The sequence below is a fragment of the Lissotriton helveticus genome, chromosome 9 (assembly GCF_964261635.1).
Source record: "Lissotriton helveticus chromosome 9, aLisHel1.1, whole genome shotgun sequence".
NCBI classification, from domain to species: Eukaryota; Metazoa; Chordata; class Amphibia; order Caudata; family Salamandridae; genus Lissotriton; species Lissotriton helveticus.
In genome coordinates, this window is record NC_136070.1 from 429,263,839 (window position 1) to 429,280,467 (window position 16,629).

Below are 16,629 nucleotides of genomic sequence, written 5' to 3' on the forward strand. Positions count from 1 at the left end.
CCAACTCTGCCTGAGACCAGTGTCCCCTGATCTTCATCTCTCCCAGATGGCCGCACCATCCCATAAGTGACGCATCTATCACTACTGTGAGATATGGTTTGGGGGAAGGGAGAAGGTGTATCCACAGTCAGCGGAGAGAGCATGCCAGTATCTAGGGATGTGTCCAGTCCAGTGACTTCCCCAAATCACTCATACCAGTCCATATGTTCATTAGATGCATCCTGGTGTTCCAGAGGGCCCATAGACCCCTCCTAATCCTCTCCTGTGCCTTAAATATCCTTAAAATGTCCAGCAAAAAACATAGAACCTCTGGGTTCTACTGTCGCCGGATTTGACGTCAAGTGAAGCTGATCAGACTCATTGTCGTCGGGAATAAGGCACCAACTTTGGGTCCGACGCTGTGTAAGGTCACAATGGCTCGACAGGTGTTGTCTTGGATCGGATCCATGAGGTCCAACCGGCATCGTGGCCGGAGCCAACTATGGTGAATACGATGAGGCTCCTTCGGACCCCGCGGGGCCCGAAAGCTCACCAGAGGTGTTTGCCCACTCAAATACACAGCACATGGCCTCTTAAAATTCTTTTATTTAAGAGGGGGTCGTTCCGGAAATGGGGGGAGGCACGGAGTCAACCCTTGCTCTGGCTTTTCAGAACAGTGCCTGGAGAACCGGTGCTCCTTACCTCATTCATTGATGGACGACAGCAGAGGCAAAGATGAAGTTGGCCTAGACTTCTCTTTCTGGTGCCTCTTCCCCGAGTGTCCCGAAGACCTAGAGTGAGATGGAGGGGATTTAGAGCTGCTCCTGGTCCTTTGGCGTCCTCTTCTACAAACGGGACCGGGCGTATTCTCGCTGGCCGGTGCTGACTGCCAGGAGCTTCAAAGCTTGCTCCTGCAAGGCCTACAGAGCCATAGCTTGACAGTCCGAACAGGACTACGAGTCATGGTGGTGCGCCAGACATCAGAGACAGACGACGTGGGGATCGGTTACCGACATGGCGCAGTGACCGGCGCCACGCGGTTTAAACCCAGTCTTTCTGGAAAATATCCCTTGACACAGAAAAAATTTTGCCCGGCAAAAAGTCGAAAAAGCTGGTCAGAAAGAGACAGAGGGGTAAGCATTTCTCCGGAACGGCGATTAACTGGTACAGAAAGAAAAGTACTGACGTTCACGCACCTGGGTGTCGTCTAAATAGGTGACTGCAATGTCATAACCGACGCTAATGACGTTGACGTCACGCACAGCCGAATGGAGCTAGACGAAGCGTGCAGGGGTACTGCTCAAGTAAAAGTTTCAGGATCCAGACCGATGCCTGGGAAATTCAAAGGTAAGGAATCAGCAGCTAGACGTCTCTATCAGATGTCAGGACTACAAGGTAGGAGATAAAGAATCCGATAAAACCAATGGAAGAAAGGCGCAGACGTAACCTCTGGTCCAAAACTAAATAACAGTACCCCAATCATTTGCTTCCTATGAGAAAGAAATACAAATAGACTTTATTTTAGCTTCTGAAAGATTGTAATGAGAGTAAGCTAGTTCCACAAAAAAACAAGCTTTGAAATTCAGCAAGGAGAAGGGAAACGCCTCAGTTCTTTCAGCTGAGAAATGAGGAGATTTTGTGGAAGAATCAGGATTTTTTCCTCTGACAGGAGTGGGGGTGGGGGAACGGCAGCGTTCAGTACATTTTAACCAAAATTGAAGCAATATGAATAATAGCAAAACAATGATATTTCTAAATTTCCACAAAGGCGGTTAATTATTGTTTTGGTGTGGAAGGTGCATAAGGGTATGCCTGATGCACAAGTTACTACTTGTGTAACGATATATATGTAAGAGACAGTTAGTGATAGATTCCTTACCTTAGAATATCCCCAGGCGTCAGACTGGATCTGGAACGATTTTTCATCAGCAGTACCCCTGCGCATCTGGCGTCGTAAGCTCAGAAATGACATCACGGAGACTACTTAGGCGCCACCCATGCGCGCTGGCGTCAGTTCTGCACATTACTTTTCGCGCCAAGAACGCAGAGCCATGCAAGAAATTGACCAACGGTGCCAAGAAACTAGGGCCCTGAAAGGGGTGACCTTAACCCTAGAAATTAGCTTGCAGAATAGGTAGGATGGGTGGGGCGGTAAGGAATCTACCAGTAACTAATGTCTCTTACAGATATATCGTTACACAAGTAGTAACTTGTGCATCTGAAAGAGACACGTTCGTGATAGATTACTTACCTTAGAATAGATACACCAGCAATACCAACCCTGGTGGTGGGTCTACGAACACGATTACACCAGAAAGTTATGGAGAACAGAACGGCCAAAGAAGCCGTCTCTCCAAACTTGACTGTCAAGACAGTAACGCTTGGTAAACGTGTGCAGCAAGGCCCACGTAGCTACCTGACAAATGTCATGCAAGGGAACGCCGCGTCCCAAGGCAGAAGTGGCTGCTGTTGCCCTGGTGGAATGGGCATGCAGCCCCACAGGAGGCTCCTTCTTGGCCAACGAGTAACAGGCCTTGATGCAAAGAACGGCCCACCGAGAGATGGTAAGTTTGTGCACGGCCTGACCTTTTTTGGTGCCCACGTAGCCAACAAAGAGCTAGTCATCAACCCAGAACTGTTGTGTGCGCTTCAGATAGAACAAGAGCGCACATTTTGGGTCCAGAAGGTGGAGCCTCTCTTCCTCTTTTGAAGGATGTGGAGGCGGAAAGAAGGTGGGCAAAGTGATGGTCTGCCCGATGTGGAAGGGCGTGACAACCTTTGGCAGGAAAGGACGGGCCCTTAAAACCACCTTGTCCAGATGAACAGAAAGGAAAGGAGGTTTGGAAGAAAGAGCCTGGAGCTCACTCACTCTTCTGGCTGAGGTGCTAGCTACCAGGAAAGCGTCTTGAGAGTGAGAAGATGCAAAGGACAGTTATGAAAGGGCTCAAAGGGAGAGCACATCAGATATGTCAAGACAAGGTTTAGGTCCCATTGAGGCATTATGAACGGCTCGTGAGGAAATGTGTGCGTAATGCCTTTCAGGAAACGGTTAACAATCGGGGGCTTAAAAAGAGAAGGCTGATCTGGAAGCCGTAGAAAGGCGGAGATGGCCGAAACATAACCTTTGACAGAGCCCAGAGCAGAGCCCTGCTGGGCCAAAGAAAGAAGGAACAGAAGGACCTCAGAATGAGGGGCAGAAAGGGGACCCACAGCCTTCCCTGTGCACCATGCCACAAACTTGTTCCACCTGCAGGCGTATACAGTTTTAGTGGAGGGACGCCTGGCTGCCAGAATGACATCACAGACTTCGGGAGGAAGATCGAAGGCTGTCAACTGTCGCCGCTCAATCTCTGCGCTTGGAGGTGGAGGCTGGACCGGTTCGGGTGGAGGACCATCCCCTGCTGCTGTGACAGAAGATCCTCCCGAAGAGGCAGTCGAATTGGGGGATCGATCGCCATGGTGAGTAGCTCCGGATACCAGTATCTTCGTGCCCAGTCCGGAGCCACAAGGATGACTTGGGCCTGGTCGCGCCGAATCTTCCTCAGCACTCTGGGCAGAAGTGGTATAGGTGGAAAGGCGTACAACAGACCGCAACTCCACTTGTGACGAAAAGCGCCACCGAGCAAGTGCCGCCTTGGAAATTCCAACGTGCAGAACTGATGACATTGCGCGGTCTCTTCGGTGACAAATAGATCTAACCAAGGCTCTCCCCACTGCAGAAAGAGCCCTTGCGCCACTTCCGAGTTCAGTCGCCATTTGTGATCCATCAAGCACCAGCAGTGGAGTTCGTCCGCCCTGGCGTTCAGAGAACCTGCCAGGTATTGAACATCCAAAGCGATGCCTTGATGTTCCAGCCATGTCCAGAGGCGCAGAGCCTCCTGACATAGGGTCCACAACCTCACCCTGTTTGTTGCAATACCACATGGCGGCGGTGTTGTTCGTGAACTCCTGCACCACACTCCCCCGAACAGAGGGAAGGAATGCTTTCAGTGCAAGTCGGATCGCCCGAAGCTTCAAAAAGGTAGATATGGAGACGGGATTCCACCGGAGACCAGAGACCTCTGCCTCTCCCAAGTGGCCTCCCCATCCCAGGAGGGACGCATCCATCACCGCTGTGTGCTCCGGTTGGGGAAGGGAGAGATCTGCCATTGACCCAATCGCGATTCATGAGCCACCACTGCAGTTGTTGTGCAGTGCCCTCCAAGATCTGGACGTGATCGGACAGGTTGTCCTGATGCTGCGCCCACTGGAACATTCAGATCCCACTGCAGAGCCAGCATGTGCCATCTTGCATGTTGCACTAGCAGGAAGCAGGAGGCCATCAGTCCCAGGAGCCGGAGGGTCATCCTGACTGAAACCCGGGATAGAGGCCGAAAGATCGGAATCATAGCCTGAATATCCCGGACTCGCTGCTCGGTAGAGCTGAGGGTGCGCTGGTGCTGGAGCCAGCAGCGGGGGACCTTGTGGTGCCGTGGCCGGAGCCAGCGGTGCAGGACACTGCGGCGCCGGGGTCGGAGCCACCGAAGGCTTGACATGGGACCGCGGGGCTCAAGGGCGCGCCGGCGGGAGCCTCAGGCCTAAACAGGAGGTCCATGGTAGCAAGAAACTCTTGTACCTGTGGGGGAATCGCCGAGGGACACATATAAGGTGGGTAGGCCGCGGGACTCCCGGGCTCCGAAGGAGCCGCATGGGCAGAACCCTTGTCCCCCTTGTCCGCATCTGGGGACCGTCGGTTCTTCTACTTCTTTTTGTGTCGTCTCTTACCCGAAACTGAGGGTGATGACTTGGAGCCCGAGGAGCGATGATGGTGGGTCCGGGAGCGTTCTCTGGAGTGGCCTCCTGGACCGTGAACGGCGCTGGGATGAGTGCCGGACCTCAAGCAGCTTCTGGCGCGGCTCCCTCAAGGCCTTCGGGGCCATGGCCAGACAGTCCATACAGGACCGAAAGTCGTGGTCGCACTCCAGGCAGTAGAGACAGACGTCGTGGGGGTCCGCCACCGACTGATTGCGATGGCAGGCCCCACAAGACTTAAAACCAGGCATCCCTACGTGCACCAGAGTAGGCTTACAGGGGACAAAAGTCTCAAAAAGGTAGTCAAAAAATGACTAAGGTACATGCTCTAACCGGATCTGCGCTTACTGGCGCGGAAAAAGAAAGAACAGGCGTCAGCGCACATGGGTGGCGCCTAAGTAGTCTCCGTGACGTCATCTCGACGTTTACGACACCAGCAACTGAAACACAGAGCCGCACAACGCCAGCTATCCAACGCGCAGGGGTACTGCTGATGAAAAAACTTTCCGGATCCAGTCTGATGCCTGGGGATATTCTAAGGTAAGGAATCATGCCTTAGAATGACCTGGTCCATTCTCATGTATGAGGAATGGAGGATTCAGTGGAAATTGTCTCTGGTGGAAAAGGTGGGTGACTACGATAATTATAGTAGAAGGCCCAATTACAACACATCACTGGCAGCCGGCACAGAGCATATCGAGTTCCACTGTACTTTTTGATCATTGTTGTGGTATTGCCTTGGCTCCGTTATTGTCTTTGGGCCATCATGTCAAAATGTGATGAGTCTGGAACCTTTTTTTTAATCTGCCTGATGCTGCATTTCAACCTCTACCCTTTCACGCTGTTGTGGAATCTAACCAAATGATGAAATAGGGAAAGGGCTGCTACTCTTATTCGGTGGGCCCTTCACCACTAATAAACACTCACACATCAATACCTCAGCCACCAGCTACAAAACATGCAGCTATTGGTGCCTTTTTTTTTTTTTTACAAGCAGGGGAACTGGTGAAGGAATGTGTGCCGCATATGATGGGAGGATGCAAACGTGTTGATGGAGCACAAAGTTTTGTATTAAAAATAGCTATAGGAGCTATGCATAGTAAGCTACTAGATGGGAGTTGGACCAGGGATAAGACATGGCGAGGCAGAAGATAAAGAATGATTATGGCAGTGTGTGGATCTGGGCTGACTTTTAAATACATAATACGTTTAACCTATTGATTTAATATGGCTTTTAATTTTAGTTTATTTGCCCATCTATTTGTAACCTAGTTCCCTCAAGTCTCATTACTTTGTTGATTTTATGCCATTAGAATTCTTTTATCTTAACTGTTTTCTTCTTGTACTTGAGTTTTTCGGTCATTTGTGTTTTCATACTGATTAAGTATTTTGCAAATCAACATTCACATCTTATTTGTCGTTTTATTTTTTAATTCAGAAGGCAAGTTAACTTGTTAAAGTGAGGGAACAAGTGCATACTTATTGCTTAAGCCTTATAAAGAACCTTTATCCATCATAATTGTTGTTATTGAAGATAACCTTCTAATAATGTGATGAACTGGATTAACCTTTCATCATATCAATTTTCTAGGTTCGCACTCTATTCCTGGTTGATGAGGTCCATTCAGTGTAGACAATATTATATTCCTTCCAGACTCAGGATATTAAGATTGCATAAAGTACTCTGCTTACTGGGGTTAAGAGGCTGGGGGTTAAGGGAAGAGTGGTATAGAAATACCCAGGTGCATTAATGATAATACTGTTTACGCTCAACACTTACCAAGATGTCAAGTTAGATTACTTATGCAGAGAGTTAACAAAACTTTGAGGTTAAGATTCTTCACTAAAAAAGACTTTGAAAACTGCACTTAAGTGAAGTAGTCAAAGTTTATATTCTCAAATGTTATGATCCCATAATAATATCTGGAGTTAAATGTGACAAACAATGGCTTAGTGGAAATTCCACTGGCAGGTCAATCAAATATTTTGCAAAGTAATTCATATTAGCATATACATTTCATAGTGCTGTGTAACAGATGGTCATGTTACTAATGATGAGAAGCTGGACTAAAGTTTAGGCGATACAGGTAGTAGAGATTTAAAACACTATTATACATTTAAAAAATATATTTACCGTCTCTGTTGTAACCTCTCTTCCTCAGGCACCTTAAAGATGAATCTCCTTTTACTTCTGGTTCGAAGCATTTGCTTTTTACTGTTATCTGACGTTTCTGGCACAGTAAGAACAGCACCTTCTATAACAAAACATTCAAAAATATCAGTTACTGAACAAAGGTGGCTTTGAGCTATGAATTTTCATGATGTTTAGACGTTTGATACATTAGTTATTCTAAAACACATTGTATAAACTGAAACTGTTCTGCTTACTGAAAAGACAATATAGATAGGGAACTGTTACACAATTGAGTTATCTGTATGACGGGCAGTGTTTATACACCCACACACTTTTATCTGCTCTAGATGAAGCAAACAAGACATCCTTAATGTGGCACTGCATACTGAGAACCCCCCAAGAATCCTTTCCCAGCTGTTGCTTACACTTGCTGCATATAGTGGCAGAATATTTGGGGCCAGCCTTAGCATTCTAAATTGGCTTAGGTTACTGCTTTTCCAGTCCTTCCCCTAAGTCACATCAGTTAGCACTGTGCAAGAGCAAGGAAATGTGAAGAGCTACCAGAACCCAATTGGCACTACCTGCATGACTACATCAGTACCTAGAAGCTCCTATGGTTCCAGAGGTGGATGCAGCAGCTGTGCTTAAGATTTAGAGGGTCAGAATATAAATGGTTTGGAGCGTACAGCTTACTGAGCACAACAAGTAGCACCCATCTAGACATTAACACACCAGGGATTAAACACAGCTTCTCCTCTGTTGCAATCACTATCTTGTGCAGCTCCAGGTGGTACTTTAGGAGGTAGCAGCGTAATTGAGGCAGTAAATCCACCAATTTTAAGAATTCCCAAAAAAAGAGAAACCCTTGTAAAACTGAAGATGCACCAATCATGCGCACAACATTACCTGGCATAAGCCCCACATTAAGGTACCTGACTTAGGCACTGTTTCATTTTTGCCATTACACTCTAATGACCTAGAAAAACGAATTCTACAGCACAGTGGGAGGCCAAAAAAGATGATTGAAGAAGACTTCATATGTGGAGAACCACCATTAAAAGTATGTTAACCTGCCCTGAACAATGACAACGTTATGGATTTACTCACTTTAATCAAATGACTAGCAAAGTCCAACTAACAGGAAACATCTGCACAACACATTAACTAGGCAACTAGGTTCAGTCAGACTGTATAATTGCCCCAGCGTCTGCATCCGAAGAAAGTGTGTACAGGAGAAGATCTCCTCCCCCCATATGTAGGAAAGTAGGATCTGCTTTCATGGTTACCCCCACTTAGTGCTGGTATTAGTATTTTTTTTTACTAGTCTGACTGGGATCCTGCTAATCGGGATCCCAGTCACTGTGCTTCCTCCCTAAATTTGTCATGGTAAGTACTTCTGTACCTCCACAATTGGCTACTGGTGTACCCCTATAAGTCCCTAGTATATGGTACCAAGGCATAGGTACACAAGGTACATGGGCTGCAGCATGCATTATGCCACCCATAAGAGACCACTCAAACTGTGATTACAGGCCTGCCAGTGCAGCCTGTGTAAGATGGTGCTAGCACCACTTACGACTGATATAAGTTTCCTGGTATCTGAATTTACTACACTTAAAACCTATAAAATACCCCTAAGGCAGGCCTTTAAATCCTGAAGGCAGGGTGGTAGGTTGTGTGAGAGGGTACCCCTGCACAAGCAGGACACCTCTACAAATCCAGCGGCAATTCTTCAGGCTTTTTAAGTACGGTCAGCCATTTTGATACCTATAGTGGCCATCCGTGTTACGGGATGGCTAACTATATAGAGGCTGTGCCGAACCTGGGCATGTTTGGTATCAAACATTTTGGAATCATACCCCAACACAGTTACCGGTGTTGGAGGTATGATTCCATGCACTGGGGGCTCCTCCGGGAGGCCTCAGTACTCCTGGTAACAGCCTTTCAGGGTCTGCTAGCAAACTAGTGCTGCTGCCGACCACAGACACGACTCTGCCCCCCTGCTGCTGAGCTGAGCTTAAGCAGGGGAAGGTACAACAATAGGTTTCCTGTCACAGGGAGGTGTGACCACCTCCCACACAAGAATTAGTGTATTGGGCTGGGGTGGGGGTACCTGCCAGATCCACCAGATTGCTTGAAGGGCAGATTTAGTGCCCTTCTTGCGTACTCCGGTTTGAACCAATTCAGGGAGCTCTTTGCTGCTGCTCTGCTGAGAAAGTGGTCAAAGGACATGGGAGTACCCTGGCCTCGGTCCAGCCCCTCCTCTGGGAGGCACCCCATACCCCATTCTTAGGGTATTAAAAGGGCTTACCTGTGGGTGGGTCCTCAGATTAGTCTACAGAGTAGAGGCCAGAAGGGTACAGAAAAAGGCAGAATAAAATTCAGCAAAGAGCAGAAACAGGCAAGATAAAGGTGAGAAGCTAGCAGAGAGAAGCAGAATAATGGGAAAAAAATTAGCAGAACGAGGCAGAATAAAGGTCAGCAAAGAGCAGCAAGAGGAAAAATACAGGTGAGAAACTAGCATTAAGAGTCAGAAAGAGGTAAATAAAAGGGTCAGTATGGAGCATAAAGAAGCAAAATAAAGCTCAGAAACGAGCAGGAAGATGCAAAATAGAGGTCAGCAAGAGACAGAATAAAGGTGAGAATCTAGCATAAAGAGGCAGAATAAAGGTCAGAAGAGGGCAGAAAGAGGCAAAATAAAGGTCAGGAAGAGTCAAAATAGAGGTCAGAAACGAGGAGCAAGAGGCAGAATAAAGGTCAGGAGGGAGCAGAAAGAGGAAAAATAATGAGCAGAACAATCAGAAGGAGGCAACTTAGAGGGCTGGAGCGAGCAGCGTAGAGGCAGAAAACAGAGTCGAAACATTTGCAGAAATTGAGCAGAGGAGGCACAAAACAAAGGTAACAGAGGGTAGTGTACTGCAGGCAAGCTGATCAGGAGGACCGTCACAGCGGAGGCTTGACAAAGGACCTGCTCCTGTGCGACCCTCTAGTTATTTTCATCACGCACCCACTGACAGACCCACTCAGACTCACACACACCCACTCAATCACTAAGATCCACGGAGACTTACGCATCCACTGACACACACTCAGACACTCACGCACCCACTCTCAGATCCATTTAAACACTCATTCACAGACCCACTGAGAAACACACAAACACACACTCAAGACCCACTCAGAGACACTCACTCATCCACTCAGACTCTCGCACGCTCTCACAGACACATTGTTGTGTTTCGATTTAGATGTCTGTATATAGGATTTCCCGATACATGTCCTTATATAGGCACAATTCGCATTGCCCTTACATAGGCCCAAGATACCAGCCCTTATTTAGGCATTAGCCATGCTCTCCAAATATGGCATGGTCACCTACATCCGTCCACCCCAACGTCACAACGAGTTCTTAGAAATCAGACCCTTAAGCCATTGGGACTTTCCCTAGCGTAGGATTATAGATTGCTCCAAGAACTCGTCTATTATGCATGAACTACTATTCCTTAGGGGTTCATTCATGACACCTTTCTCTGCCCGACTTTACGTCAATGCTAACATTCCTAAGTACCTTACAGGTATAAATGTATCTTCCCTTACCATGGCAAACCACTGCACGGCTCGATTTGGCTGCACGGCTCGCCACGGCAAGTTCGGAAGAGATCGTATCCCCGCCTGACACACTGACCAGAGGTTATCATCCCTGCTCGCAGAGAATCCAGCTTCTAGTGTTCTGACTCCCTTCACGGGGTGTTAGAGTTTGAGACCTGGAAAGAGATTCCAACCTCTCTCATTCTAAGGTATGGAGCTGACTAGAACCTAGAGGGACTCTTGGCATATACCAAACTATAGCTTACCATACTATTGAATACAGCACCTACTTCGTACCTTGTACTACACTTAGGTTAGGTACACTGGGGTAGAACTATTTAGAAGCATCAGACGAGTATCCACATTTTAGCTTGTGTTATTTATGTATATGAATATGTGTCATAGCTAAATGAATGCTATTGCAGTATTATTTCTTCTTACTGCTTACGCTGTACGTATTATATCTTGCATACTGTCTTGCGATTGTAACAGCTCATATCTCTTACACGAGAAATAAGACTGTTCAATAAAACGTTTTATTGAAACGCCTGTATCTATATCTGTGTAACCCTGACGAAACTAAGCATGCACAATTGACTGAGTGAAACTGTTATCTATTGTTTCCACGATTCTGAGACATTTTCCGATTCTAAAGGGAAACCAAGTTGTGATATTTTGCGATTGCTAGAAACTACTCCCTTCTTGTTTAGTCAAGGAGTTTCCAGTGGCCTCCGAGTTAGCTGGAACACAAAGTAATTAAGTTTAATGTACTCGATAGGGGCATACTGACCTCTCTATAGTGTATATTATTACAATGTGCAGAGCCTATTAGGGAAATAGGAACTACACTACATGGCGCCCAACGGTTTGGTAAGGCACTAATTTAACGCTAGATACTGAAATAACTCAGTTGTGCTTTTCGCTGAGACCCCTACTCTTAATACTCCATAAGACGTCTGGAGTGGGTAGGGTTAATATCCGCCATAGCTGAGTAGGATGAAAATCCTATGCATTAGCGGTTTGGTTTGTTCAACTTTGAAGGATACAGTGTTCCAAAAATATTGTGCATCTTATCTTTGTTTCCTTGAAACTTGTTCTACATTTTTCAAAAACAATGTCTAATTTCAGGGATATGGCTGAGGCTGCTCCAGTCGACGAAACATTACATCTCACTGTAAATACTACCGGTTTTAATGAAAACGAAGAGGATGTTATAAACATTCCTCCAAATTTAAGGCGAGCCATCACTCTAAAACTTATAAAACATGGCCTAACACCAAGAGATGGTAGAGCAGTTTTCGTGATAGAGGCACATGAATCTTTTCAGACAGAGGTATTCTATTCATGGATAGTATTCCCAGAATCAAATCCAGTAACAAAAGTGTTTAACTTCTACAAAGAAGATAACCCACCTGAGAAATATATTCCTTTCGAGGATGTTGAAATTCCACTCACATTCCAGGAGCATAATCTCTGGTTTAAAGGCGCCCTAAAACATTACAATCTCATTACCAGGCTCAGTCCACTAGGTAGACCAGGAGCAACATGGACAATTTTAGCCAACTACACACCTCATCCTGACACTGAAGAGATGTGAAACGAGGAGCTACTTACTCAACTTAAAGAGTTAATACAAATTTACAGACAATTAGTTCAACATGTCATGCGGACTTTCACAGTCCAACCACCATTAACCATTCCAAATCAAACCCCTCACCAGCGGAATACACGAAAAATTACTCAAGACCGTACACGCAGTCATGGGTAAACTGCCCACAAAACGTTTACAAATTCCATTCTGGATAGCTCAAAAAATTACTCAAATCGAAGCAGTATTTCCTAATACTAGCCCTTATGAGAAACACAAAATTCTAACAATCTGTTTACCAATGGGGATCACACCACATCTGGAAGACTGCACCACTTGGGGCACAGTCTTTGCTGCCATCCATACTAAAACACATGGTGTCCCGTCTATTGCGGTAATACCTGATGTTCTGAAACAAATTCAAAATGAATACGGGGCAGAGGCGTCTCTGAATTTAGGTATGAAATCACTGAAAAACTTTGACTAGGTCTCAACCATAATATTATCTAATATGAAAGGGGAGGCAGCATCAGTGGCGATCCGCCAACGCTTAAGGGAATTTGATTTAACAGATCATCAACAAGAACTACCCAAAATAATAGAAAAATCCTACGAAGAATTAGGCAGACCCAGTTTGGGTGGGAAACCAGTTAAACCACAACTGTCTGAAGGTCCTGAGAAGGACTCTATTAAACAAAATCGTACATCTTCTAAAAAGAAGTGGGAAAATAACAAACAACATTCAAAAGAGAAACGTTCTCAATCCCGAGGTGGGTCTCCTCAAAAGGAGCACTCTGAAAGGAGGTATAACCTCAGGAATAGGGATAATTAGAAAAAAACCTGACAGGTCTCAGGATACTGATACACGTTCCTCACGTATCTTTCAGATATCGGCACAGACATCCGAAAGAAGAGAACGGTCAGATCACAAAGAAGAACGTGTGAAGTCCAGAGACGATAAACACGTTAAAAAAAATAAATCAAAACCTCAATTCACCAAGAGGAAGGTAGCAGGTCTGAAGATCAGACATACCGAGAATTCTGAGAACTGTACTCAAGAATAGAGAATGGTCTCAGCACTGCTGGACAGTGCAGCAGAAGTAACAATAGCGCGCCAGAACTTGAAGGAACTTCTGGAGATAGTGGACTTGAATGAGTACATCACAGTTGAGACTGTAGACACCAGAGCTAGTTCTCCACAAAAGTTGTATGAAATAACACTCCGAATGGAGGGAGACATACCAAGAAAAGTGAAAGCATTTTTTTGGAAAAAACTTCCAAGGGGTTATAATATACTTCCAGCAGAACAGGACTGACCACCAGAATGTGTCAGGGAGTGCCCACATGGCGAAGACATCATTATGCCAGCCTTCTCCAACCATATTTCAATTCACTTAAAGTATACTTATGCCAAGAATTGGGCAGTTGCTCAGGCCCCAGCATTATATAACAAGCATTGGCATAGCCAATAGGCCTCGCTTTTGGGACCTTATAAGTGTTTGGTTATCCAGCACAATATCCTTGGTGCAACAACATCAAGTGTTACATGGCTTAACACTTATAAGGTCCCAAAGGCGAGACCTATTGGCTATGCCAATGCTCGTTTTATTTAGGCGTTGCAGGGCTCATTACACAAAGGCATTATAAACTGACAGCGGGCTAGCTTTATTCATCGGAGTATATTTATAACAGTTTCACAATCTCTTACTGATACCAATGTTTAAAAATCTGAGAGTCAACTTTCAAAGCTTTGTTGGAACTTAAGCATACGCAAAGTGGAGCGCTAATGTAGGCCACTTTACACACATGCAGCTTGCTATCTATGCAAGTAAACGCTTTAGCATCCCACATAGGAGTAGTATGTGTTATACACATGGTTTTACAGTTTAGTCCAGGGGTTGTCCGTCTGTAACAGCATGAGATCTTACGTGCCTGCAGAGGTAGTAAGCGCTATATAAATGCAATGACAATCTACACAGCACACACAGTATTTATTAGGTTTGGGACGCATTAGTTAGTCTGATAATGTGCTGAATGGCTAATCATTTAGAAGGTCCCAAAGGCGAGACCTATTGGCTATGCCAAAGATGGTTTAATTTATGGCATGTTAAAAAAGATAAAATACTAAAAGGTGGGCGACGCCAGGGGGAGGAAAGTCCTGATATAGGAAGGAAAAAAATTAAACGAAAAAAAATATATAGAGATTGGTGTAGAAAAAAAAAAAAGGGTGGGGGACCGATTGCATGGTCTGTTCCGTTCGTGGCAGGTTGTCTGTGAGAAACTCATCAGAAGTTGTCAGTCAAGCACAATAATAGAAAGTAAACTTATTTAAATAAAGTCAGTATTAACTTTAGCGACACACTAATAGAGAAAATGACATTCCATTGGGTTTTCGTACTGCCACAGGTATTCTGAGCCACCGATCCTCACACAAACAAACCCTAGAAAAACTTGTGAAATGCACTGAAAAACACAACTCACCCATGCAGCACGTCAAGCCCACTGCCCACAGGACCAGCGCCGGGCTCATGGTAGTGTAGTGCAGGGATGTCGCAGCCCGATGCACCCCAAATACCAGCCTTGATCAAATGCTTATCTTTCTTGGAGTTGCTGGGTCTTGTGAAATCACCTGACCGACCGAGATCATGTGGTGCTTGATTCAGAGCAGCCAATAACCAAGAACAGAACGTGTTGCTATTGGGAGTTAAAATACTTCTGCTTTGCTGCCGTCCGCGCTCAGTGTTAACAACAAATGAAGAAGGCGCTGCCAGAGAAGCACTACAAAGCACGCAGCGATAGAAGCAATGAGGGAGGAGGCAATCGCTGTTCAGGAGTGACTTGAGGGTGAGTCCCGAGAGCTCAAAGTTAAAAAAGACACGCTGCTGCGAGATGCACTCTGTGGTGGGGGAGGGGCATTGAAGCAAGGTGCGCGCACTTGGCCGACCGAGAGGAAAGCCATATGGCGCCTCTGCTCATGCCTGTGTGCGTAACCGCACACTGTATGCCACACCAAGCTGTAGTAGCACTTTTAAAACTTACTCCTAAATGTCTCGCAGAGCAGCGCAAGCGCTGGCTCAGGCGTGACCTAAAAAATCATGTAGGATGGGATGAGGACTCACCTCATCACAAAATACAGTTAAAAAAATCAACCTACTGCACAAAGGCAGTACCCAATTAAGCAAGAAGCTAAAAAACAGGTCAGGGAGATCTTAGATCAACTTGAATACCAAGGGGTGATTGAAACATACACCTCCTCAATGAACAATCCTTTGTTTCCTGTTGCCAAACCAGACAACACATCGTCTAATTTTGGATTACACACACTTGAAAACTTGTTATAAAACATTTGCAGTGCAAAATGCACATAGTACAGCATTAATGAATAACATTGTGCGTAAAAAAGATAAAACCACATTAGACATTTCAAATGGTTTATTTTGTCAAAACATAGCACCTGAAAGCAGGTACTTAACAGCTTTCTCAATAATGGGAACACAGGGTCAAATTTGTCGACTCCCTCAAGGGTTCAAGAACAGCCCGGGGTTATTCGCAGCAAGAGTAACAGAGTTACTATAAATTTATGATGACGAGGCATTGTCATATGTCGATAATATCTGACATACGATGATCTGGATAGGCACTTGAACAGGGTGAATACCATTATACTGGGCTTTGCCTCTGAGGGCTATAAATTCAACTTTAAAAAATCCAGAATTGCCCATCTCAATTTCCTTTTCTTAGGATATGAGCTTTCAAGTGAAGGTAAAAAAAAAAGGCAGCTTACTTTTAGAAAAGAGTGCGCTGCTCCAACCTCCGAAAATGCTGAAAAACGTAGTCGATTCTATGTTTCCTAAATTTTGGAAGAACTTGTATTCTGATTTACGCACAAAAGGATTAAGCCTCTCTATGAATTAATCAAACCTGATCTCTCAATCAAAAATTGGACACAAGAACACACAGAAATATTGCGTTCACTCCAAGCTAACATGTTAGCAACAAACAACTTACAAACAGGCGTGAATACACGCAATTTCGTGATCCGAATAATTTCGGGTCAATGCGGATTCACCACCTTAACTTTCAAAGAAGGTGAAAAAGTACCAATTGCATACAAATCACATTTGTATACACAAGTGGAAATGCAATTCACTTTGACAGAAAAAATTCTGAAAGCAGTTCAAACCGCTGTAGTAAAAGAAAGAGCTATAGCTGAGGGGAAACGCATTATTGTCATGACTCAAGTACCAGCCTTAGAGGCAGTTACAAAAGCGAGCATTCCAAATGCAAACGCTTTACATCCAAGATGGATACAATAGGTTAATTCTCTCTCTGCAACAGATATTGAATATGTTTTTTATCCTGATTTAAAAACACAAGCATTCCTGCAATATGAACATGAATGTCCTCTGCCTATTGAGATTCTCCCTCTTGATCAGTACGAATTTATAATTTATACTGACGGATCAGCACAACCCGATACGGGAAGTAAGCAAGCTTACAGTGCAGCGTGCGCGTTCTTTAAAGGTCGCATGCACGATGGTAAATTCCG

At 45.3% G+C, this 16,629-nt stretch overlaps 1 protein-coding gene across 1 annotated transcript in view; it reads right to left on the minus strand.

The window, feature by feature from the left end:
- The window catches only part of CDC42BPB (CDC42 binding protein kinase beta), a 709,648-nt gene that overhangs the window by 80,987 nt on the left and 612,032 nt on the right, over positions 1-16,629 (minus strand). The window contains exon 33 of the mRNA XM_078660224.1: positions 6,905-7,025. Within this exon, the coding sequence (XP_078516350.1) occupies positions 6,905-7,025 (121 nt within the window). The remainder of the gene's footprint in view (positions 1-6,904; positions 7,026-16,629) is intronic.